The 24,269-nt window shown below is 42.2% G+C and overlaps 1 protein-coding gene across 9 annotated transcripts in view; it reads left to right on the forward strand.

Annotated features, from left to right (window-relative positions):
- Positions 1-24,269, forward strand: part of COBLL1 (cordon-bleu WH2 repeat protein like 1) — a 219,976-nt gene that overhangs the window by 161,409 nt on the left and 34,298 nt on the right. For 8 of the 9 annotated variants that reach the window (XM_040357847.1, XM_040357840.1, XM_040357841.1 and 5 more), the window contains 5 exons: positions 1,128-1,216; positions 7,404-7,637; positions 10,424-10,583; positions 14,018-14,092; positions 22,282-22,546. In XM_040357847.1, coding sequence (XP_040213781.1) covers positions 1,128-1,216; positions 7,404-7,637; positions 10,424-10,583; positions 14,018-14,092; positions 22,282-22,546 — 823 coding nt within the window. The remainder of the gene's footprint in view (positions 1-1,127; positions 1,217-7,403; positions 7,638-10,423; positions 10,584-14,017; positions 14,093-22,281; positions 22,547-24,269) is intronic. The other variant, XM_040357844.1, reaches the window with a different exon arrangement.

The raw sequence follows: 24,269 nt of genomic DNA on the forward strand, positions 1-24,269 counted from the left end.
AGCAGGGCCTTTTTTTAGGGGGAACTTGGTGGTACTCCGTTCCACCACCTCTGGCTCAGAGCCTTTGGTTCCTGCTCACCACAATCGCTTGTAAACACAGAAGTCTGGTTTCTGTGTTTACAAGCGACAGCTCTGCACTCTGGGCCAGATTCTCGTAGATTCCAGCGTAGCGTAGCATAAGCTATTTACACTACGCCGCCGCAACTTACTGGAGCAAGTGCTGTATTCTCCAAGCACTTACTCCGTAATTTGCGGCGGCGTGGTGTAAATGGCCCGGTGTATCCCCGCGTAATTCAAAGGGGGCGGCTTGTATTTAAATTAAGAGCGCCCTAATGCAGGACGAATTGCGCATGCGCCAGCCTTAAACGTAGGCCACTGCGCATGCTCCGTAGTACGCCGCAAATACATTGCTTGAGACGTGAACGTAATGAACGCACATCCCTATTCGCGACGAGTTACGTAAACGATGAAAAAACCTGACGCTGTCCCGACGGCCATACTTAACATGGCATACGGCGGACCGACGTAAGGTTACCCCTCATATAGCAGGGGTAACCTTACGCTTACGGAAACGACGTAAACTACGGCGAAGCGGCGCAAAAACATTCGGGAATCGGCGTATTCGGCTCATTTGCATATGCGACACTGAAATCGACGTAAAAGCTACCTAGCGGCCAGTGTAGTATTGCATTTAGGATCCGACGGTGTAAGTGACTTACACCAGTCGGATCCTAGCCTAATTCCGGCGTATCTTGTTTTGAGAATACAAAACAATGATACGTCGGCGGGATTTTCGAATTACGCCGGTGTATCTGTAGATACACCGGCGTAACTCTTTTGAGAATCTGGCCCTCTGTGTGTAACCCCCCTGAACCCTGTATGTAACAAAATCCTGGTATTTAATGACCTTAAAAGAACCCCCTACTGCGTGAAATTTGACTGACCACACCCACTATTGTGATTTGGAGGCGGTGGATGGGGGGACGTGGTTTCGGGGCATCGTGGTTGAGTTCCTGCACCTATTGTTTGAGAAAAAAGCCCTGCCTTAAAACTACCAATGTCACTATTAGAGATTGCTTTGTATTGTGTAAGTCTTGTCCTAAGCATATAAGAAATATCATTTACAGAGTCTTGTCAGAATGTGGAGATGAAGCAGAATGATGACAAACGGTTCTTTAATTTTTTCCGGAGAAGCACTAAAAAAAAGCGGGATCAGGTAAGATGATTACCTCCAATTACTGTACCTGTATTCTGCATGGGATCTGTTTTTAGTTGGAACAGTTATGAATAGTCACTTAGATTAACAGAATGTTCTGGTCTTCGCTAGACTACGCATGGTCCACAAGAAGCATTTGTAGGGTAAGGATTATGGTCATTCCCACTAAAGCTATAGAAAACCTCAGCGACATGCTCTTGTGAAGAAGACATCTACCTATTTGAACATAAAGGCAATGGGTTTATTTACTAAAGACAAGTGCACTTGGAAGTGCAGTTGCTGTAGATCTGATGATTGGAGGATAAAATCAGCAGAGCTTCCCCTTATTTCAGATCTCCCCCTCAGCTCTAAAGCGACTGCACTTCCAAGTGTGCTTTCAAGTGCGCAGTGGTTTTACATTTTAGTAAATCAACCCTAATGTGTTTGCCGGTGGAAATAATGGCAGCACAGTGGCTTAGTGGCACTTTCACCTAGCAGCACTATGGTCATCGGTTCGAATCTCCAAAATGGCGTTACCTGCAAGATGTTTGCGTGTTCTCCCTGTGCAGGTTTCTTCTGGGTACTTTAGTTTCCTCCCACACTTCAAAGACTTGCATATGAATGAATGTGAGTTAGGGACCTTAGATTGAGGACAAGGATAAGGAGTTTTTTTTATACACAGTGGAACCTCGGATTGCGTGTAACGGAAATACCCAAGTGTTTCCAGGGGGGTTTCCGAGGGCAGCCGAACGATCTCCGAGTATTTCCGAGTCTCTCCGTCCCCACCTCTGGCCACATGCGGTATTGCATGCCATAGAAAAGTCAATATGGAACAAATTATTCTCGTTTCCATTGACTTCTATGGGGAAACTCGCTTTGATATGCGAGTGCTTTGAATTACAAGCATTCTCCTCCACACATATATATGAGAGAGAGCGAGAGAGAGAAAGAGATTGACCTCCCTGTAGAAGTACCTGTAATAATCAGCAACTAAAGTGAAACTCCATCTTTTATTTATTTTAGTGGACGTGAGAATAGGGGTAAAACTGCTGGCCAAATTTCTTCTCTCTATAGCCACTTATGATCAGGAAAGGAAGTGAGGAGACACAGATGGTAATAAATAACCAGCAGAGTTCTGGCTATAGTTGCTTTAGGCTGGGTTCACATATGCGGCTGTGGTCTGCAGTCCAGTGCGTTTCTGTTCACCAGTTCAGGTGCGACTCGGGTGCAGATTTTTCCTTGAATTCGCACATAAACCGGTCCCAAAAAATGCACAGGACCCTTTTCAAAACCGCAGCGCGGCCGCCCTGCACACGTATTAACCGGCTTCATTGAAAGCCAGTCACATTCACATGTTATGGGAATTGAATAATATAAAAAACGCATCCAATTCGCATATATGTGAACTCAGCCTCATAAGAAAAAGAAAATGGCTGTTGTGGTCCCAATCTTGGTTAATTCCCCACCTGGGTGAAATAGCAGACTCTAGCTACATGTAGCTGTAATTTTATCATGCAAATACTAACATCCCCTTGCCTTTCTATTGGTCAGTTAGGCCTATCATTACAACAATGGACCAAAGGGCCACTTCCCTAGCCGAAAAAATTATATTCATAAGAGAGCTACTGGTGCCACATGCTGTTTTATCCACTTGCCAACGTTATCAATTAACCATGTAAGCACCGCCGCAAAACTTTTTAGGTCGACCGAATGGCACGGCTGGGCAAATGGGTGTACAGGTACGTCCCCCTTTAATTTGCCGCAGTGTGGTCGCACGCGGCCGGTGGATTCGATGTCAGCTGGTGTCCCGCGATCGGGTCACAGAGGTGAAGAACGGGGAGATGTCAGTCTCCCCGTTCTTCCTAGTGACATGTCACTGATCGTCTGTACCCTGTCATCTAGAGCAGTGATCAGTGACATGTCACTCGTAGCCACACCCCCCTAACAGTTACGATCACTCCCTAAGACGCACTTAACCCCTTCAGTTACCGTTAACCCCTTCACTGCCAGTGTCATTTTTACAATAATCAGTGCATTTTTATAGCACTGATCGCTGTAAAAAGGACAATGGTCCCGAAATGGTGTCGAAAGTGTCCGATGTGTCCGCCATAATTTCGCAGTTGCGATAAAAACTGTTTTTTTTTTTACCAAGAATATGTAAAATACGTATCGGCCTCTTCTGTCGCTCTATTTTTGTTTATAGCGCAAAACATAAAAACTGCAGAAATTATCAAATACCACCAAATTGCAAAAAGTGGCATGGTCTTTGGCCAGCCAAGTGGTCTGGGGCTTAAGTGGTTGAAGGCACACGTTTAAGGTTTATATTCCCCATTATTTACGAGGGCAGACTTTTGCTTTGTTTGTGTTTTTGTGCGATTTCTTACTGTGACCAATAAGCAGTTAAGAAAAACTCTTTTCAGCCCTATTTTCTTACACCCCTCTCTACATTTTTTTTATAATATACAGTATTTTATTGTATGATTCCCATTTTCAAAGACACCCATTGCTCCAGTAACTGCCATATGTATTTACATTTTTAGTAACAGTTTAGAGACAACAGGCCCAGTTTACTGAGCTTGCCATTGTGATTGGTGTTTGCAGCCATATGGCTGCTTTTTCAGCTCTCACTGCTGAAAATAACGGCTGTAATCGCTAAGTGGATTGAGCTTTATCGGTGCTGTTCTAGAAAAGGGGAGGGGGTGTTCTGGTCACATTATTTACACACCACAGAGACCAACTGTTGTTTGAAAGCTTGCCTGCTGTTTGCTCAAAGAACCAGACTTCCAGTTAAAAAATGTGAAGGGACGAATGTATTAGAGACGGCATAAAAAAAAAAAAAAAAAAACTGATTTGTGAAAACAGCAAATCCTTCTACTCCTACTATCACTGAAACTGCACAGCAAGGACAAATTCTGTTCTAAAGTATACGCTTACATTAACCACTTAACCCCCGGACCATATTGCTGGTCAAAGACCAGAGCACTTTTTGCGATTCGGCACTGCGTCGCTTTAACTGACAATTGAGCGGGAGTGCGACATGGCTCCCAAACAAAATTGGCGTCCTTTTTTCCCCACAAATAGAGCTTTATTTTGGTGGTATTTGATCACCTCTGCGGTTTTTAGTTTTTGCGCTATAAACAAAATTATAGCAACAATTTTGAAAAAAAATTATATTTTTTACTTTTTGCTATAACAAATATCCCCCAAATATATATAAAAAAAAACTTTTTTTTCTCCTCAGTTTAGGCCGATACCTATTCTTCTACATACTTTTCTAAAAAAAAAAATCGCAATAAGCATTTATTGATTGGTTTGCGCAAAAGGTATAGCGTTTACAAAATAGGAGGTATTTTTATGGCATTTTTATTAACATATTTTTTTTTTTTACTAGTAATGGCGGACACTTTTGACACATTTTTGGGACCATTGGCATTTTTATAGCGATCAGTGCTATAAAAATGCATTGTATTACTATAAAAATGCCACTGGCAGTGAAGGGGTTAACACTAGGGGGCGGGGAAGGGGTTAAGTATGTTCCCTGGGTGTGTTCTAACTGTGGGGGGGGGCATGGCCTCACTAGGGGAAATGACTGATCTTCTGTTCATATATTGTATGAACAGAAGATCAGCATTTCTCTCCCTGACAGGAGCTGTCCCGGTCCTCGCTCTGTAACGAGCGATCACGTGTGCCCGGCGGCGGGCCCCTAGTGGCTTGCACGAGAGCCGACGTTGTATTATGTGCCCTCGTGCAGGGGGGCCGACCTGCTGCCGCAAAGCGACGGCGGCTGGTCGGCAACCAGTTAAACAATGCCCACCCTTTTCCATCTTCATTGTCAAAACTTTAGAATTACAGTACTGTATAACACAGGCCTCATATTGCATGATCAGCCACTTCTAAGTACTGCCGCTTCTTCTGGACTGTCTGGGTGTCATTCCGTACAAAATGGATTACAGCGCACACATACAAAAATTACATCTAAATGCTGCAAGGATATTTAAAAACACCTGACAATATTTAAAAAATATGGGGATCCTACAATAGTAATAGAATGAAAGATCCTGCGTCTCAACCATGGGAGATACTCGTTTGAATACAAGAAAGGGCTGGGACAGCCGCACTCCAAAAAAACTTCTCCCTTTATTAAAAATGGATCACAAAATACATGCCACGGCCAAAAACAGAACAACATCTGACGCGTTTCGCACTGTATCTCAGTGCTTATTCATAGCTATGAATAAGCACTGAGATACAGTGCGAAACGCGTCTGATTTTTTGTTCTGTTTTTGGCCGTGGCATGTATTTTGTGATCCATTTTTAATAAAGGGAGAAGTTTTTTTGGAGTGCGGCTGTCCCAGCCCTTTCTTGTATTCAAACCTGCATCCTGATTGCATTGCCTGCACCCTAGGTTCGGACCACAGGAACTTGATTATCTGGTTCTCTTTGAGCGGTTACCCTTTCTCTATCATGGGAGATACTCCTCTTTATCGAAGAACTGAAGTTCTAAAATGTTCTTTCACCTCTTCCTTGTTGGTATCAATTTCTTTGCCGGATTTTTGTCGCAACTTTTTTTTGAGACGTCTTTCTAATATCAGTTTCAAAGTCAAACATTTAACATGCTTTCTATTGTGAATAAAATAGGGGTTTGAGATTTGCAAATCATTGCATTCTGTTTTTATGTTTGATTTTACGCAGCGTCCCAACTTTTTAGGAATTGGGGTTGTAGATTAACCACTAGTGGCCGAAAGATTAACCAGTACAATCACTCTGCCTAACTGCATTGCAACTGTTCATGTTTATATCTGCCAGAGTACATTGCTTTCAATGAGTTAGCTGGCCCATAGACTTGCATGGGGAGAAGGAGCAGTAAAGCAAAACCACTGTGTAGCACTGCAAAGCAGGGAGCCAGTATGTAATTGGCATATTGCTGCCCCTTAGGCATACATATGTAAATGGATTGTAAAGCTTTGTGTTTTTTCACTTTAATGCATCCTATGCATTAAAGGGGTTGTAAAGGTAAGAAAAAAAAAATCCCTAAATAGCTTCCTTTACCGTAGTGCAGTATTCCTTCACTTACCTCATCCTTCGATTTTGCTTTTAAATGTCCTTATTTCTTCTGAGAAATCCTCACTTCCTGTTCTTCTGTCTGTAACTAAACACAATAATGCGACACTTTCTCCCTGGTGTGGAGAAAGCCTCTTGAGGGGGGAGGAGGCGAGCAGGAGGGTCAGGACGCTATCTACTTTGCAGATAGAGAAAGGAGCTGTGTGTTAGTGGGCGTCCTAACACTCCTGCTTGCCCCCTCCCCCCCTCAAGAGGCTTTCTCCACACCAGGGAGAAAGTGTTGCATTACTGTGTGGAGTTACAGACCAGAAGAACAGGAAGTGAGGATTTCTCAGAAGAAATAAGGACATTTAAAAGCAAAATGGAAGGATGAGGTAAGTGAAGGAGGACTGCACGAAGGTAAAGGAAGCTATTATGGGGATTTTTTTGTTTACCTTTGCAACCCCTTTAAGGTGAAAAAACACCTTGCACTCTTCGGCCCCCCTGAGCCCCCATTTTACTTACCTGAGCCCAGAATCTCCGTGGGTCGTTCTCTCAATCTCTGAACGACTCCCCATTGGATAGATTGATAGCAGTGCAGCCATTGGCTCCCGCTGCTGTCAATCAAACCAATGACACGGCGCGCCGTGGGGCGGGGCCGAGTCACACACTCGGAGGCTATGGTTGCCGACTGTATCACACGGGAGCACGCCCACAAGGTAACCTCCTCAGGAGAGAGCTTCCCAGAGGGGGTTAGCTCTTGCGGGGAGGAGCCGCCGTGGGACCCCAGAAGAGGACGTTCGGGGCCACGCTGTGCAAAACAAACTGCACAGTGGAGGCAAGTAAGATATTTTTTATTTATTTTTTAAACTAATCCTTTAGTGTCCCTTTAATTACAAACTATGCAAGTTTTTTTTTTGTTAGGCTGATCTATCTTGCATGTGTTTAAAAAAAATAAAATGAATGATGTGCAGTTGCCTGTCCGTCATGATGGCAGTGAAAAATATAGCCCGAATTCATTGCATCAATGCTGGAAGTAATCTAATCTACTGTGAGCAATCTAGTAGGACAAATCTAAAACTGTGAAATGCATCATTGCAAAAAAATGTAAATCAATGATTTCCTGCAACTTTTCAAATGATATCCAATTCTCCTGTTCTCTTTCCAGACCTCCAGTGCTCCAGCCACTCCAGTGCTCAATAAATCAAGGCCAACCCATGCAGTGAGAGCAAACACTATTATCAAATCCTACGACTCCAACACCATGCCTTCTGATGTACCAAAGAAAAGGAGAGCTCCGCTGCCACCTATGCACCCCTCTCAGAACAACGCTATAGCCCGCGGACAGATCCGTACCTCCTCTTGTGTTGTAAAGTCTGTCAGTATGGACGAATCAGAAAAAGTATGTGTGTGTTGTTTTATTTTATTTCAATTTTGTAAATTTAAGAAATGGTGTGAAAAGACTTCCAGGCAAAATACTTTTAATTTTGGGTACATGTTCAGATGCATTTAAATCATTAACTTAAGTGGTTATAAACCCTTACATAAAGCCTGGGAAGTGACCAGCCTCAGGTGATACAGAAAGGTGAAACAAATACCTAAGTTGTTCCTGTTTTACCTGCATCTTTCTCTTCGCTACAGCCGTTCAAAGTCCAGAATTTATAATGCTTGTCTGAGCTGTCAGAAAAAAGGGCGAGGAGAGTTGAAGTCGCACTCTGCAGAGCTCAGTGAGGAGAGCTCTGAGAGCTGATTGAAGGGAAGGGACACGCCCCCCCCCTTCACACAGCACACAACTACAGAGCTGAGGCTGTCAATCAGCTGGAGTGCCCTCCCGTCACCATTTTTTTTCTTGGTGTCAGGAAAACTTGTCAGAAGTGAATCACACTGATTGAAGAGGAATGAAACAGTGAAATGTATTGTAGGGAGCTGTAAAAATGCCATCATCCCATAGGACATAGGGAAAGGAAAACACTCCAAAAATGCGGGACTATTATAGGCAATACGGACAAGTGACCACAAGATAAGTTTTATTAGAAACATGATAAGAATCATCTTGGAAAAAAAAAAGGAAAGGAATGAAGCAGCAGACAGAAATCACACTTGGTGCTCTGAAATGAAATAAGACAACTATACACTATATGCTTTGTTCAAATTTCATGTCTCAGGTGTACAACCACTTTAAATCTATCTGCACAGACTTTGCCTGTGCTTTTGTTGGTTTTCCTAACCGAGCACCATCTCGATCCAGGAATGTTGCACGAGAGACTTGGCTGTCCCTCCTAATTGGCTGAGACACAGCAGCGAGCGCCATTGGCTTCCGCTGCTGTCAATCAGTGAGCCAATGAATCGAGAGGGAGCGGGGCTGAGCCATGGCCTTGTGGCTAAATGGACAAAGAGCAGCGGCTCGGCTCAGGTGCTCCTATAGCAAGCTGCTTTCTATGGGTGCACTCGGCAGAAGGGAGGGGCCAGAAGCATCGGCGAGGGACCTGAGATGTGGAGGCTCTGGGCTGCTCTGTGCAAAACCACTACACAGAGCAGGTAAGTATAACATGTTTGTTATTTTTAAACAACAACAAAAAGACTTTAGTATCACTTTAAAGCAGAGCGATCACCTGCTAAACACTCTGTCCTGTATTAAACCTTCTACTGCTCTATACTGAGCTAAATGTGCTAGCAGAACCTGTTTGTGCATACCTGTCCTGAAGAATCAAGTGTCCTTCCCTGGAGATATCACATTGCAGTGCTTTGTGGCATTGGTCAAAGTTTACAGCCAAAACGGCGTTCTCTTTTTGAGGAGACTACGTAATCAATGTCTTATTGTTGGACACGTTGCATGCTATTAGGGTAGGGGTAGGAATGGCATCTGAAATGAAAACTTTTTTTTTTGCATTTTATAAAGCATTGTAGCATACCAACTACATAGCTGACCACTGTGTGCTAGGTATCCCATGGTGCCACCTAAACCCACATCATAAAAAAAGATCAATAAATGGTGTATTACATACTGTTCATACTCATTAACTATGGCATTTGTTTTCTGTAATTTGCAAAAAAAATGGTTAATCCTGCTGTTCTCTATCTCCACCTTCTGTTCATGTCCCCAACGCAGTTGGGAATTTTGCAGAGCTGTGGTGGCAACTCTGCACATGCTTGGTTTTCAGTGAGTTTCTATGCTGAGCATTTCCTCCCTATGACATCTGAGCAGCCCATGTAACTACTGTATTTATTGGCGTATAACACTCACTTTTTTACCCTGAAAATAGAGGGTAAACTGTGCCTGCGTGTTATATGCAGAGGGCTGTGGAAGTTCTTTTCCTGAAACTTCCCTCTTAAAGTTAGGGTGCGTGTTATACGCCGATAAATACGGTATATAGAATCACACATGTGGGTGTATACACAGTGGTAAATGACAGCCCACTCCCTCCCTCCTTCATGTCCACTAACCAGCTAAAATGAGGACGGGATATTGCATGTATATTAATGGAGACTTCACCTCCCTCTTATTCTAAAGCGCACGCTGGAGGGGCGTGACGCAGCCTATGACTGGAAGAAATCCGCCAACACCATGTTATTCCCATAAAATAATAAAGATTTGATTTTAAATATATATTTTGTATGATGATTTAAAACTGTTTTGATATTTATTTTTAATCTATCCCAAAGGCTGCTTTTTTTTTTTTCATGTGACCAGTGGCAGAAGATCTGGGTCATGTGGCAGCTTTATGTCGATTAGGAAAAAACATACTTTTATTTTATGAAAATAATTAGTGCCATCATCCACATGCAGAAATGGAAGGGAGAATGTAAATTAAACAGTGTGTTTTAGTATCAATTTAAACAGAACCCTTGTGCTACACTATCCCAAACCCCCATGGTGCTTAAACTGAACCCTTGTGCTGCACTACTCCAAAATGTAAAGCACCATAATACAATAACTAACATTATGTGGTATGGTCGGTGCATGCACACTTTTTGTTACATGCCCCCATTCTGTCGGGTGACAATTCATGGGCCTAACAATTGTCTGTTCAGGCTTTGGGCACCGCTTGAGATAATGGTGGCTCCACCATTAAGGATAGGTTCTGGCATTGGAGAATGCTTATAGTGGAAGGGGGGGGGGGGGGTTTGGGTTTTGAATGCTTATGTTTTTTTCTAAACCAAAACTTTATTTACCATACTTCTTTGTAGTTTGTTTCAGGATTTGACCGATCAAGAACTGGCTCTTTTCAGCACAGTGGGACATCATCCTTTAATTCTTCTATAAGAAGAGCAAAACGCAAAGCCCCGCCGCCACCAGCTCCACCAGGCAAACCACTGCAGGCCAGTGACGAGAATAGCAATGATATCGGTAAAGCTTTTACACTGTTGACAATTAAATCGCTCCTATGGTCATATCATGTTAAAGGGCATCTGTTCTCTAAATACACACATTACAATAAAGCTAAGGGTTGATTTCATTTTAAAAGCTTTCAAACATGACGGATCTAATTTTTGTGACCAGTGATTGCGTTTATTATAGCAGAGCAGCAATGTAGAGCCGTTTCTGAATGCAATGATAGACTGCTGATTAGCTGGGATCTCATGTGGGATGCAAATGCCAATCAGCAAGAAAGGGAAACCTTCACATACATACCTTGAACTATTCCAAACACAATGCAAAGCAGGTTCCTTTTTTTTACATTTATTTCAAAGGAATTTTTTTTTTTTTATAAAAATATGCTTTAATAAAAAAATACCCTGCAAGTACCTGTTGATCTGCCAGCAATTCATTCAGCTCTTAAAGTACTATAGGCAAAACTATTTTCAATTTTTTTACATTTTGGATAGAGTAAGGCAGGGTTATAACCCTTGTCAGATGCATTTTTTTCACCATCTGTGTCCTAATACTAGAAAGTTCCCTTTACCTCCTGTCCCATAGCCAAGCAGGAAGTGAGAGAAAATCCCTGAAAATTAAGAAAATACTTTGAACCAGAACTAGTGTCCCCATTGGAAGATTTCCCCTCCTATTACTTTTGTAGGGACAACCCAAATATAAAGATTATCTTTTACTTTAAATGATAATGGTAAATAGGACAAATAGAGAGGATGAATCTTCTTAAAGTGGTAGTAAACCCAGCTTGGTCATTTTTACTTACAGGTAAGCCTATAATAGGGCTAACCTGTAGATAGTAGATATTCACCCTGGATGCAGCCAGTTATGTCACCGGTGCATGCGCTCTGAAGGTCTGGCATACCTTGGGAAGGGAGTCACCGCTCCAGGTGGATCTTTAGCAGACAATTGGAGGAACCTCCCAGGAGTCCAAGGTGCTGGCAATGCACTAGGCAAACATGGAAAACATGGAAATCGATGGACAGCCGCACTCCAGATAAACTTGAGGAAGTTGTCTTTATTGATAAAAGTAAGACATGTACATCCAAAGATAGTCACATAAGGGGACGGCATACCCAGGGCTGTCTTTTCCATTGGGCACGCTGGGAAGTTGCCCGGGGGCCCCACTTGCCTGGGGGGCCCCCCCCATCGGCTGCCCAGTGACCCCAGTAAAAAATGGTGGAGAGCGGCGGGTCAGAACTGTAGAACTGTATCGTGTCTACAGTCTCTGAGGGAGAGTCTGGAGAGGAGTCAAGAGTGGGAGCGTCGCCAGGATGGGGGTCATGGGAGAAGTCAGACACGAGGAGACTGTAGGATAAAACCAGAGCAGCCAAGCTGGAGCCATCTGACTGAGCCTTGCATGGTGCACCTTAGAGGAGGTCAGTGATAGCACTGCCAGGCCAGTCTAAGGGGCAGGTGGTTGCTGATGTAAAGGGGGAGTGAATACAAAAATATTAGTGACCCCCCCCCCCTTTACCTTAGTGTATTTACTCTACGGAAGGTGGTCTCTGGTCACCAGAGTGCCCCACACATCAGAGTTCCTGGTGTTCCCCTTTACATCAGAGTCTGCAGGATTCCCCCTTACAGTGCAAGGGGGAAATCAGTCTTAGGACCCTGATGTAAGTGGGAACTCTGATGTAAAGAGAAAGCAGTGGACTCTGATATAAGGTGGTCTCTGGTCACCAGAGCCCCCCTCCACTTCAATGAGTTCCCCATTACATCATGATCTGCAGCGTTCCCCTTTACATAAGAGTTCCCTTTCACTGTAAGGGGGAATCCTGCAGACTCTGATGTAAGAGGAAACTCTGAGCAGGCTGGGTTATAGTAACCTAACCTTCAATGTCAATGAAGACATTTGTAAAACTGTAATTTTAGGTACTTTTTTTGCAGTGCCGGTAAAAAAATGTGGTTCTGCCAGTAAATTTCATAATTTTTGTCAGTAAATTCTCATGCGTGATTGTGTAGACAGGGCCCCAGTGCACTGTATTGCCCGGGGGCCTATAATGCTCTTAAGATGGCACTGGGCATACCTTGGTGGACCTTCAGAGTTTAATGCGGGAACCAAGGGCTCCCACGTGCATGCTTGTGAGTGACGTCATCGCGGCTCCAGCGCATAATGTGCTAATATTGCCTTGCAGGTGTGTTTTGTGTGTTTGTTTTTTTTTTTGTTTTTTTATTACAACAGCTGCAGTTTACTATGGCTTTAACAGGAGTACAGACAGCAATAACTAACAGGTGTTCTAATCCATCTCCATTTTACCCAAAACAATAGAAAAAAATGTTTTCCCCTCAGGTATACCTTTTAAAAGAGATGTTTGGGATTTAAAAAAAAAATAAAACAAACTTTTATACTCACCTAGGTGGATGCTTTCTTGATCTGATGCTGTATCTATCCCCTGCCGGCTCTGCAGTGAGAACTGCGCGATCAAACACTGCTGAACCCTCAGTTATCCCCTCCTCTTTGAGCAGAGAGCCGTGACTGTCAGCGGGGGTGGGAGGGGCTGGCTCAGGCTCTTGGCGGATCACTGAGGGGCTGAGCCAGGTACTGGTCCAGGCTTCTGGGCGGATACCCACCATATGGTCGGGATCTTTCCTGATCCTGGACTGGCTCGGTGACGTCTGCTGCTTTCAGCTGAAAACTGGTCACAGGAGTGCAGAACGAACTGCACTACTGTGATCTATAGGAGATATATGGCCAAAATAATCTTTGCCCATACTTCTCTTTTTAAGTCCTGTTGTGGGCTCACAGCACAGCATTTTGTGGACTGAGTACTGTCAGTCCTGCTATTGTAATTTGCTAAACTACTCAACCACTCCTACTCTCTGATCTCTACAATAGAAAGGCTGATCATTCTGTATTCCAGGATAAGAACTAGGAGAAACCTTGGAGGAAGGAAGTGGATAGTGCACACGGCAGCTCTGAATTTCTGAAAAGTAAAAAAAAATTCAAAACATTTTAGTTTGTACTGCTGATTTTGAAAAAAAAAATTAAGTGATATATTAAACAGATCAAAAGGGAGCAAATAAGTTTATTGTTGGGGTTCTCGTACACTTTAAACTCTGCAGATAATAGACTCTTGTACAATCACATGTGTGATATGTATGGAGAGGTTTTGTTGCTTGTAGTAACTAATTAGATTCTCTCCTTATGCATTGGAGTAGTGAAACAGAGGATTTGATTGGTTAGTATAAGGGTTTCTTCCTCACAGGGTTCAATAACCAAAGCCAGGTATTTCTACACAAATAGGCACCACATTTCAGCTGATGCCCAGTATGATGTGTTAGAAGAGGATTCCTAACTTTGACATGCCCGGCTATTATCAAGCACATTTTAATACATTTTGATCAATTCTAGATTCAACCATCCAGAAGAGTAACCGCAATAACAAGTACACCTGATTTTTTTATTTTAGTACATGTTTCAGAAGAAGCGACTGTTGCAAAAGTGGAAAATTACGAAACAAATCTGGATGGCGCTGCTCTAGAAGGTATACTTGTTGTTTATCAGCGTTGCCCCACATTTTCTCATAACATACACGTGTGATGTGTAAATCTAATGCTGGGAAGTAGAGCAGCACGATTCTGGCCAAAATGAGAATCACAATTTTTTTGCTTGGAATAAAGATCACGATTCTCGCAGAGTAAAATCTTTCACATTATACAACAAAATTTGGGCTTACTTTACTGGTTATTTTCATTTAATAATTAAATAAAGTAATTTTTCGCCCAAAAATTGCATTTGAAAGACCGCTGCGCAAATACAGTGGGACATAAAATATTGCAACAACCACCATTGTATTCTCTAGGGTCTCTTCTAAAAAATATATATATATATATATATATATATATATATATATATATATATATATATATATATATATATATATATATATATATATATATATATATATATATATATATATATATATATATATATGTATGTGTGTGTGTGTGTGTGTGTGTGTGTGTGTGTGTATATATGTATGTATATGTGTGTGTGTGTGTGTATATATATATATATATATATATATATATATATATATATAATATATTTTCTAGCAAAAAAAGAGATTTTAACTTGAAACCAAGTGTCAGAAAAAGGTTCAGTGTTTAAGTGGTTAAACTTTCCTCATTAAGGCCTCATTCACACGAGGCGGATCCGTCAGTGGCGTCCGCCAGTTCGGCAGGAGATCTCACCGTTGATCTCCGCTGAGCTGACGGATGACAGATCCCTCTCTGCTCATTGAGCTAGGAGGGGCTTGTCGAGCGCCGCTGCTTGTCTATGGAGAGATCGGGACGAAAACTGACAGCATATGCGTTTTTCATCAGATCTCACCCGCTTCGATCTGCCATGGACAGATGGGGACGTATCGCCATAGTCTGATTATAGCAGATTGGATGTCAGCGGACATGGTCACGGCTGACATCCGACGTTCCATAGACTTGTATGGAGTGCCCTTGCAGGCCCCCCAAAAAAACTGCCAGTCTATTCCTTTGATGTAAAGGACAAATTGTTACAATGTTTAGACTTAAAGGTGTTGTAAAGGTAAAAAAAGAATCCCTAAATAGCTTCCTTTACCTTAGTGAAGTCCTCCTTCACTTACCTCATCCTTCCATTTTGTTTTTAAATGTCCTTATTTCTTCTGAGAAATCATCACTTCCTGTTCTTCTGTCTGTAACTCCACACAGTAATGCAAGGCTTTCTCCCTGGTGTGGAGTCTCTTGAGGGGGGAGGGGGCGAGCAGGCAAGTCAGAACACTCTCTACTTTGCAGATAGAGAAAGGAGCTGTGTGTTAGTGGGCGTCCTGACACTCCTGCTCGCCCCCTCCCCCCTCAGGAGGCTTTCTCCACACCAGAGAGAAAGACTCGCATTACAGTGTGTAGTTACAGACAGAACAACAGGAAGTGAGGATTTCTCAGAAGAAATAAGGACATTTAGAAGCAAAATGGAAGGATGAGGTAAGTGAAGGAGGACTGCACTAAGGTAAAGGAAGCTATTTTTTACCTTTACAACCCCTTTAAGTTCTACTGATAAAGAATGTTGTGATACTTGGCAGACTGCCCAGATTTTATGACTGTGGCTTCAGCAGAGCAAAGAGAATTCTCTGCATAGAAAGATCGGGAAATTCATGCAAAGGGGGAAAAAATCGCGATAACGATTTTTGACGAATTAATTGTGCAGCTCTACTGGGAAGGAATAGATTTGGATAATGCAGGCGTCAGCAACTTGTCCATCACAATCTACCCATTGATGGAGGCCCTGTGATGGTTAGATCACAACACCACTGTGCCTTCAGCTTCTGTCCCACCCGCTGCCTCTCAGACCTTGGATCAGAGCGGCAATGTATATACAGAGCCAAGAGAAGTCCTAGGCTACTCCTTTTCTCTGACCTGTCTGCTGTATCTGAGCTCTGGTGATTAAAGATTTAGAGAGGGAGGGGGAAATTGTGCTTACTATTGACCTCTGAACTGTTAAACTCAACACGCTGCATTATTCTACTGACCTCTGCCTTGTGCTACTGATCTCTGCATTATACCTCTGACCTCTGAACTCTGCATTACTTGCCTCTGAACTCTGCATTATACTTCTGACCTCTGAACTCTGCATTATACTTCTGACCTCTGAACTCTGCATTATACTTCTGACCTCTGAACTCTGCATTACTTGCCTCTGATTTCTGAGCTCTGTTTCACACTACTTATCCCTGCAATCTGCATTAATTGCTCCTTTTGCTGATGTTTTGATTTGACTTGAAAAGCGTAAAACAAAAGTAATTTTCTAGCTTTTCATGATAAACCTAAGGCCCCCCTCCCATACACACTATTAGATTTCCTGCAGATTTTTGTCTTCAGATTTACCAAAGCCATATAATATGAGGTCAAACTTTAGGAGTTTCAATTTGTATGCAATCAGGCAGGGCCTTGTACTACATGGTTTTGGTAAATCTGAAGACAAAAATCTGCAGAAAATGTAATAGTGTGTATGGTGTCTAATGCTGGCCTTACACTCCACGAAAAATCGTCCGAACTAACTTTCGAAAAACGAAAGTTCGTTCGTGAGCGCAAACGATGGTGCCATCATGTAATGACCGATAAATCGTTCAGTGGACATAAAAAAAAAGAAAAATGTTTTGTTTTTTTTTTTAGATATACCTAGTGCAGAAAGTTCGGACGGGAAACACATTAACCTTCTGATTTATCGTTCGTTCGGCAGAACATTTCCAAACTTGTCCTTCGTTTTTTTGGCTCAAAAACGTCCAAACGATTATCGATTTGGTGCCCATTAACTGGCCGAAAAACGAAAGATCTTTCTTAACGACCAAATGTCGGCCGAATTTTCGTATAGTGTATGGCCAGCATTAGTCTCACAGTATACCTTTTTTTATGATTTCTATATAAATTATATGTCCAAGTAAATGTATATTGTCACTGTAATGTGTAACAAGCGTATTATCAGGATTCTAAACTAATAGAAGATCATTTAATTAAACACTTTAGTCTGTTATATCTGATTGGATCGTATTGGTTACTCCTTTTTAAATGTGAAAATAGATTTTTATTTTTAATCCTAAGTCACATCAGCGGCATGTCTCTTGTTTGTTGTAGTACTTTATCGCCACCTGCTGGAAATGATGTATATAGCAGTCTTCCCTAAGGAAAAAGTCACTAAATGTTGTTCAGTGGGGCTACTGAACAGGAACAAAAGTATTTAGAGAGAGGGTCTGTGTCCTATATGCCCCCATCTTAAATATTGTGTACAGAACATCAAAATAGTTGTAGCAATGGACTTTACAGGGCATTTAGATGGGCAGCATAGTGGCTAAGTTTTTATCACTTGGCAGCACTGTTTGTCGGTTCAAATTCCAACCATGACATTACCTGCCTGGAGTTTGCATTGCCTCTCTGTGCCTACATGGGTTTCCTCTGGGTACCCTCTTTCCTCCCACACTCCACAGACATGCTGGTAGGTTATTTGAGTTCTGTCTAAATTTGCCCTAGTATGTGTATGCGTGAATGAGAATTGGGGACGTTCTATTGTAAGCTCCAAGGGCAGAGACTGATGTGAATATATATATATATATATATATATATAATTATGTATGTATGTTTGTATATGTGTGTGTACACACACACACACACACACACACACACTTGTGCCCATAAGTTTAGAGAATATGAATGATAACACACATTTTCACTCATGGTTAGTGTTTGGCTGAAGCCATTTATTATCAATCACTGTGTTTACTCTTTTTAAATCATAATGGCAACAGAAACTACCCAAATGACCCTGATCAAAAGTTTACATACCCTGGTGATTTTGGCCTGATAACATGCACACAAGTTGACACAAAGGGGTTTGAATGGCTATTAAAGGTAACCATCCTCACCTGTGATCTGTTTGATTGTAATTGGTGTGTGTGTGTATAACAGGTCAATGAGTTTCTGGACTCCTGACAGTCCCTTGCATCTTTCATCCAGTGCTGCACTGACTTTTCTGGATTCTGAGTCATGGGGAAAGCAAAAGAATTGTCAAATGATCTGCGGGAAAAGGTAGTTGAACTGTATAAAACAGAAAAGGGGATATAAAAAGATATCCAAGGAATTGAGAATGCCAATCAGCAGGGTTCAAACTCTAATCAAGAAGTGTTAAATGAGGGGTCCTGTTGAAACCAAACCATGGTCAGGTAAACCAACTAAAATTTCAGCCACAACTGCCAGGAAAATTTCCCGGGATGCAAAGAAAAACCCACAAATAACTTCAGGTGAAATACAGGACTCTCTGAAAACATGTGGTGTGGCTATTTCAAGATGCACAATAAGGAGGCAATTGAAGAAAGATGGGCTGCATGGTCGAGTCTCCAAAAGAAAGCCATTGCTATGCCAATGCCACAAAGTATCCCGCTTACAATACGCCAAACAGCGCAGAGACAAGCCTCAAACCTTCTGGCACAAAGTCATTTGGAGTGATGAGACCAAAATTTTGCTTTTTGGGCCACAACCATAAATGCTACATTTGGAGAGGAGTCAACAAGACCTATGATGAAAGGTCCACCATCCCTACTGTGAAACACAGAGGTGGATCACTGATGTTTTGGGGATGTGAGAGCTACAAAGGCACAGGTAATTTGGTCAAAATTGATAGCAAGATGAATGCAGTATGTTATCAAAAATACTGGAGGAACATTTGCATTCATCAGACATGAATCTGCACATGGGACGTATTTGGACATTCCAACATGACAATGATCCAAAACACAAGGCCAAGTCGACCTGTCATTGGCTACAGCAGAATAAAGTGAAGGTTCTGGAGTGGCCATCTCAGTCTCTTGACCGCAATATCATTGAGCCACTCTGGAAGATCTCAAATGTGCAGTTCATGCAAGACAGCCCAAGAATTTACAGGAACTGGAGGCTTTACCATCTGAGAAGATAAAGAGGGGGTCATTTGGGTAGTTTCTTTTGCCATTATGCTTTAAAAAAAAAAGTAAACACACTTGATTTGATAATAAATGGCTTCAGCCAAACACTAACCATGAGGGAAAGAGAAAAGTTTTTGTGTTGTTGTTCATATTCTTTGAAAAATGGCTAATGCCCCGTACACACCATCACTTTATGTGATGAAAAAAAACGAAATTTTCTGTGAAGTAAAAAACGACGTTTTTGAAACTTCAATTTTCAAAGACGAAGTTGCCTACACACCATCGTTTTTCTCACAATGTTCTAGCAAAGCGAGGTTACGTTCTCACCACTTTTTTCCATTGAAGCTCGCTTCATAAGTAGCTTCTGGGCATGCGCGGGTGAAAAAACGTAGTTTTAAACGACGTTTTTTGCTACACACGGTCAATTTCTGTGAAGTAAAAGTTGACGTTTTGAAAAACGACACATAAAATTGAAGCATGCTTCAATTTTTTTTGGTCGTTTTTTAGAAGACATAAAACAACGTTTTCCCCCACACACGGTCAATTAAAGTGACGTTTTTAAAAACGTCATTTTTTTTCATCACATAAAGTGATGGTGTGTACGGGGCATTAGAAATCATAAATTCTACGTGTGTGTAAATCTAATGAATAAATATAGATATTGGCACCACATCAAGAATTGTATAAAAACATAAGATTTATTGTACAAATGAGCTGATATGTGGATTGTTCGATGAAAAAGATATGTGAACCCGGTGTTAAAGTATTGGACATGGACATATGTGTTTTAACATTTGTACAATAAATCTCATGTTTTTTATATATATTTTTGATGTATTGGTATCTATATTCCCTGTAAAGTTGGCGGCTACAACTGTTCCTATGTTCTGTTACTAAACAATAAGTTGGTTTCCTTGCAAAGGTGTAAATAAAATGGAAGATTCACGTAGCAGGTTTATTTTACCTGACAGTCCTAAATGAGTCAGGAGGAGAGAATGCTTGCTGCTGTGCCGTAAATAGGCCAACCGACATCCCACAATGCACACTTCTGCTTCAGGATCCTACTTGGAAAATAGACCATCGTTGATTGATATAAAAAGCATTTCTCCTAGGAAGATCTATAAGGAAAACTCCATGGGCCGGATTCTCGTAGAGCGGCGCATCTTTGTGCGGGCGTAGCGCATCTCATATCCGCTACGCAGACGTAACATAGAGAGGCAAGAACAGTATTCACAAAGCACTCGCTCCCTACGTTGCGCAAGTGTAAATTATCTGGCGTATGCCCGCCTAATTCAAAGTAGGTGGACGGTGGGCGTGACCCATTTAAATGAATCGTGACCCCATGCAAATGATGGTCCGAACGAACGGCGCATGCATGCTCAGAATTACGTCGAAGATACTCCCTAAGATACGACGGCTCAATGCCTATGACGTTAACGTAACCTACGCCCAGCCCCATTCACGTACCACTACGTAAACAACGTAAAATACGACGGCTGTTCCGTCGTATATACCTTTGCATGGGATGCGCCTCCTATAGGTGGAAAAACTTTACGCCAGACGTACGCCTTACGTAAACGGCGTATACTACTGCGACGGGTGCAAGTACGTTTGTGAATCGGCCTATCTCGGTCATTTGCATATTCGACGCGTAAATCAATGGAAGCGCCCCTTGCGGCCAGCGTAAATATGCGCCCAGGCTCCGACGGCGTAGGAAACTTACGTCGGTCGGATGAAGCCACATTTCAGGCGTATCTTGCATTAAGAATCGGGCGCATAGATACGACGGCGCATCTGTGCACTTACGTGGCGTATCTAAAGATACGCCAGCGTAAGTGTTACCTGAATCCAGGCCTAAGTGTATTGGTGTGTTAACAATGGCATTGAGCAAAGTATAAATCCTGACCGGGTTTGTCCTTGTACTGAATCAGAAGACTTTGCTGAGCCTGTGTATTGAAACTTTAGGGCCAGTTCACACCAGACGCAGTTCCGTGTGCTTTTTTTCTGCACAAAATGCATGCACAGAGTTTTCCATGTATTCCAATGGCTCTAGTTGGCTCTAGTTCACACCATGCAGTTTGTTTCCGGTCAGTTTCTGCAGTTTTCTTCTTTTTTTTGTGAACTGCGTGGCATTAGAAAGCTTTTTCTTAACTGGGTGAATTCCTGTCTTACAGGACTCCTGTTATGATGACAACTTTGTAATATTTATAGCAGAGTTCCACCTAAAACTGGAACCTTCTCTTATCTGTCCCCCCCCCCTTCCCCTCCGGTGCCGAATTTGGCACCTTTCAGGGGGGAGGGGGGGGTACCTGTTCTTGACAGGTACCCTTCCCCACTTCTGGAACACGGCACCGTCCCTTGGGAGTTTCGGCTCCTCCTTCCTCCACAGCCGGGCCAGTTAGCACAGTGAAGATGGCAGCACCAGACAGCTGATCCGAAAATGGTCTGGAGTGAGGACATGGAGGGATCCCTGGACAAGTGTCCATAAATTGACAGTCAACAGCTACAGTATTTTAATTTTTTATTTATTTTTTATCCCAGGTGGAACACCACTTAAGCTCCCGTCTGACCGCTTTTAAAGTTTTGGATTTCCAAACCCTTTTCTATGTTGGTGACAGTGGTCACCAGGACAGAGGAAGGCAACAGACAGCAGTACAATTTTTGAAAGGGGGTTCTAAATCTTCCTTACTGTATCCAAAACTAAAAATAGTTTTTGCTAAACCTACACTGAATCTGTTAGGATATAAATATGCCTGGTGCCTTTGCTAACCTCTCCTTTAGAGAATTTGAGTTGCCTGTCATTCTATTGCATTGGCTTTGTTGCTTGCGCATTCACTAATCTCAAACAATGATCAAGATGAGGAATTCAAACGCTCAATTACAGCATACGTGTTCTAGGTCTATGAGTAAGGCCTCATTCACATGGGCATGCTGATCAGTACACCCATTTGAAGGGCCATTTTTTCCCACGTGGTATGCACGGGTGTTCAAATCAGTGACGGGTGAGAGACTGGGATGCATTTGGAGATCCATGCAGGTCTGTGCAACCGCCTGTATGTCACTGATTGGAACAGGTTGCTTGCATGCCACTGCATAGATCACTGGTGCACTCTGCGTGGGTGAAAACGGCCCTGTACGGATCGGTACACTCGTGAGAATGAGGCCTAAATAAGAATTACAGCCAGGCATTTTTTTGGAGGTGCGAAGACTTTTTAATGCCCAGATTAATTCTCCTTCTATCCTGTTCATTGCAGCAGATGTAATTCTTGAGTCAGACCAGCAGAAGGTGGAGGAGAAGAATGAGTCAAGCGTCTCTCTGAAGTTAGAGGAGAATACCTCATTAAAGGAAGAAGCCACAGGCTCTGGAAAGGAAGAAATAAGTATATCTTCAGCTGAAGAACAAAGTGTGGAAACGCTGGTCACAGATGAAATTGCAAGTTCAGAAATGCACAGTTCTATGGTTTCTAATGTAGAAAATATTTCCAAGATTTCAGAAGATGAGATCATCACCGAGATCACGTAAGCATTGCACAAATTTAGTTTCTTTAACATTTCTGTCGTCTAGTAAGGCAACGACCAATGTTCATAGTGCTGTAACCCATCACAGCTGTTGCAGATAATAGATGATTGCGCTTCTTTGTAAGTTGTATAATCCTCTCGCAATTTAAAACCAGGCACTGAAATGCTAAAAGAACTACAAACTACCTGTACAAAGCTATTATTTTTGGCCACAGACATTTCTGTCCTGCTCGAGGCCACCACCTATGCCATGATGCCCTGTGTGCCAATATCCTTGTTATCTGTGAATGTCATGCCAAGTTGCAATTTAGTTTTGCCTAAAGTTTACCTATTGTTAGAGCAACCCTGTCAGAAAATGTAAATAATAAATCCTACCCAAAAAATGGACTGGGCACTCTTCGGTACTTAAACTTCCCCTTAACTCTTCTGCCCGCACCTCAATGTTCACTGTTGCCTGGTTTAATAATGCTACTCTGAATTTGACCAGGCAGATATCGCATGGTCTTTAGCTATCGGATTATTGGTAAAACACTGGGGGAGATGTACTAAAACTGGTGCACTCAGAATCTGGTGCAGCTGTGCATGGTAGCCAGTCGGCTTCTAACTTCAGCTTGTTTAATTAAGCTTTGAAAATAATACCTGGAAGCTGATTGGTTTCTATGCAGAACTGCATTAGATTTTGCACTCTCCAGCTTAAGTATATCTCCCCCACTGTCTGGTACACTGGAAGTGATATAAGAGAAGCAGCAAGCCATAACATGGTACAGAGCTGCTAAGCAGAGCCTGCATATATGACCAAAAATGGCTTCCCAATGTATATCTATATTGACAAACTACTGATGCAAGGTGTTTTGAAAACTTAACACACCTAAAATTATTAACATTAGCTCTAAACCCTTTGCAGTGCTAATGCACTGTGTGTGATTCCATAATATTCTGATAAAAGTGTGTTTAATCTTTTTTGCATCTCAGTGTTGCTGATCTTTTGCAGCCTGTTTCAGACACTTCCTGTCTGCCTCCACACATCCTAGCATTGACTGTAAATTAACCAGCTTCCTGATGGTGACCGCAGTGCAACGTGGCTGAGCAATGCTTTGGCAGTGCTGCTTGCAGTCTCCACCAGGGGGAGCATGTGAGAGATTATCGATGCAAGAGCATAATAGACAGCTGTCATTTCATAACAGGAAGTGTCTAAATAAGGACCCTTATAGCAGGAACATTGGGTATTACTGTAATGAAAGCTGCATGATTAACCACTTCCATACCGGGCCTATTTTGGCACTTCTCTCCTACATGCATAAATCATAGTTTTTTTGTTAGAAAATTACTCAGAACCCCCAAACACTATATATGTTTTTTTTAGCAGACACCCTAGGGAATAAAATGCCGGCCATTGCAACTTTTTATCTCACACAGTATTTGCGCAATAATTTTTCAAACGCCTTTTTTTGGGGAAAAAAAACTGTTTTGTGAATTAAAAAATAACAAAACAGTAAAGTTAGCCCAATTTTTTTGTATAATGTGAAAGATGAAGTTACGCAGAGTAAATAGATACCTAACATGTCATGCTTTAAAATTGCGCACACTCATGGAATGGTGCCAAACATCAGTACTTAAAAATCTCCATAGGCGTCGCTTATTTTTTTTTTTACAAGTTACAAATTTAGAGTTAGAGTAGGTCTAGTGCTAGAATTGTTGCTGGCGCTCTAACGCACGCGGCGAT

This window comes from Rana temporaria, chromosome 6 (assembly GCF_905171775.1).
Source record: "Rana temporaria chromosome 6, aRanTem1.1, whole genome shotgun sequence".
Taxonomy (NCBI): domain Eukaryota; kingdom Metazoa; phylum Chordata; class Amphibia; order Anura; family Ranidae; genus Rana; species Rana temporaria.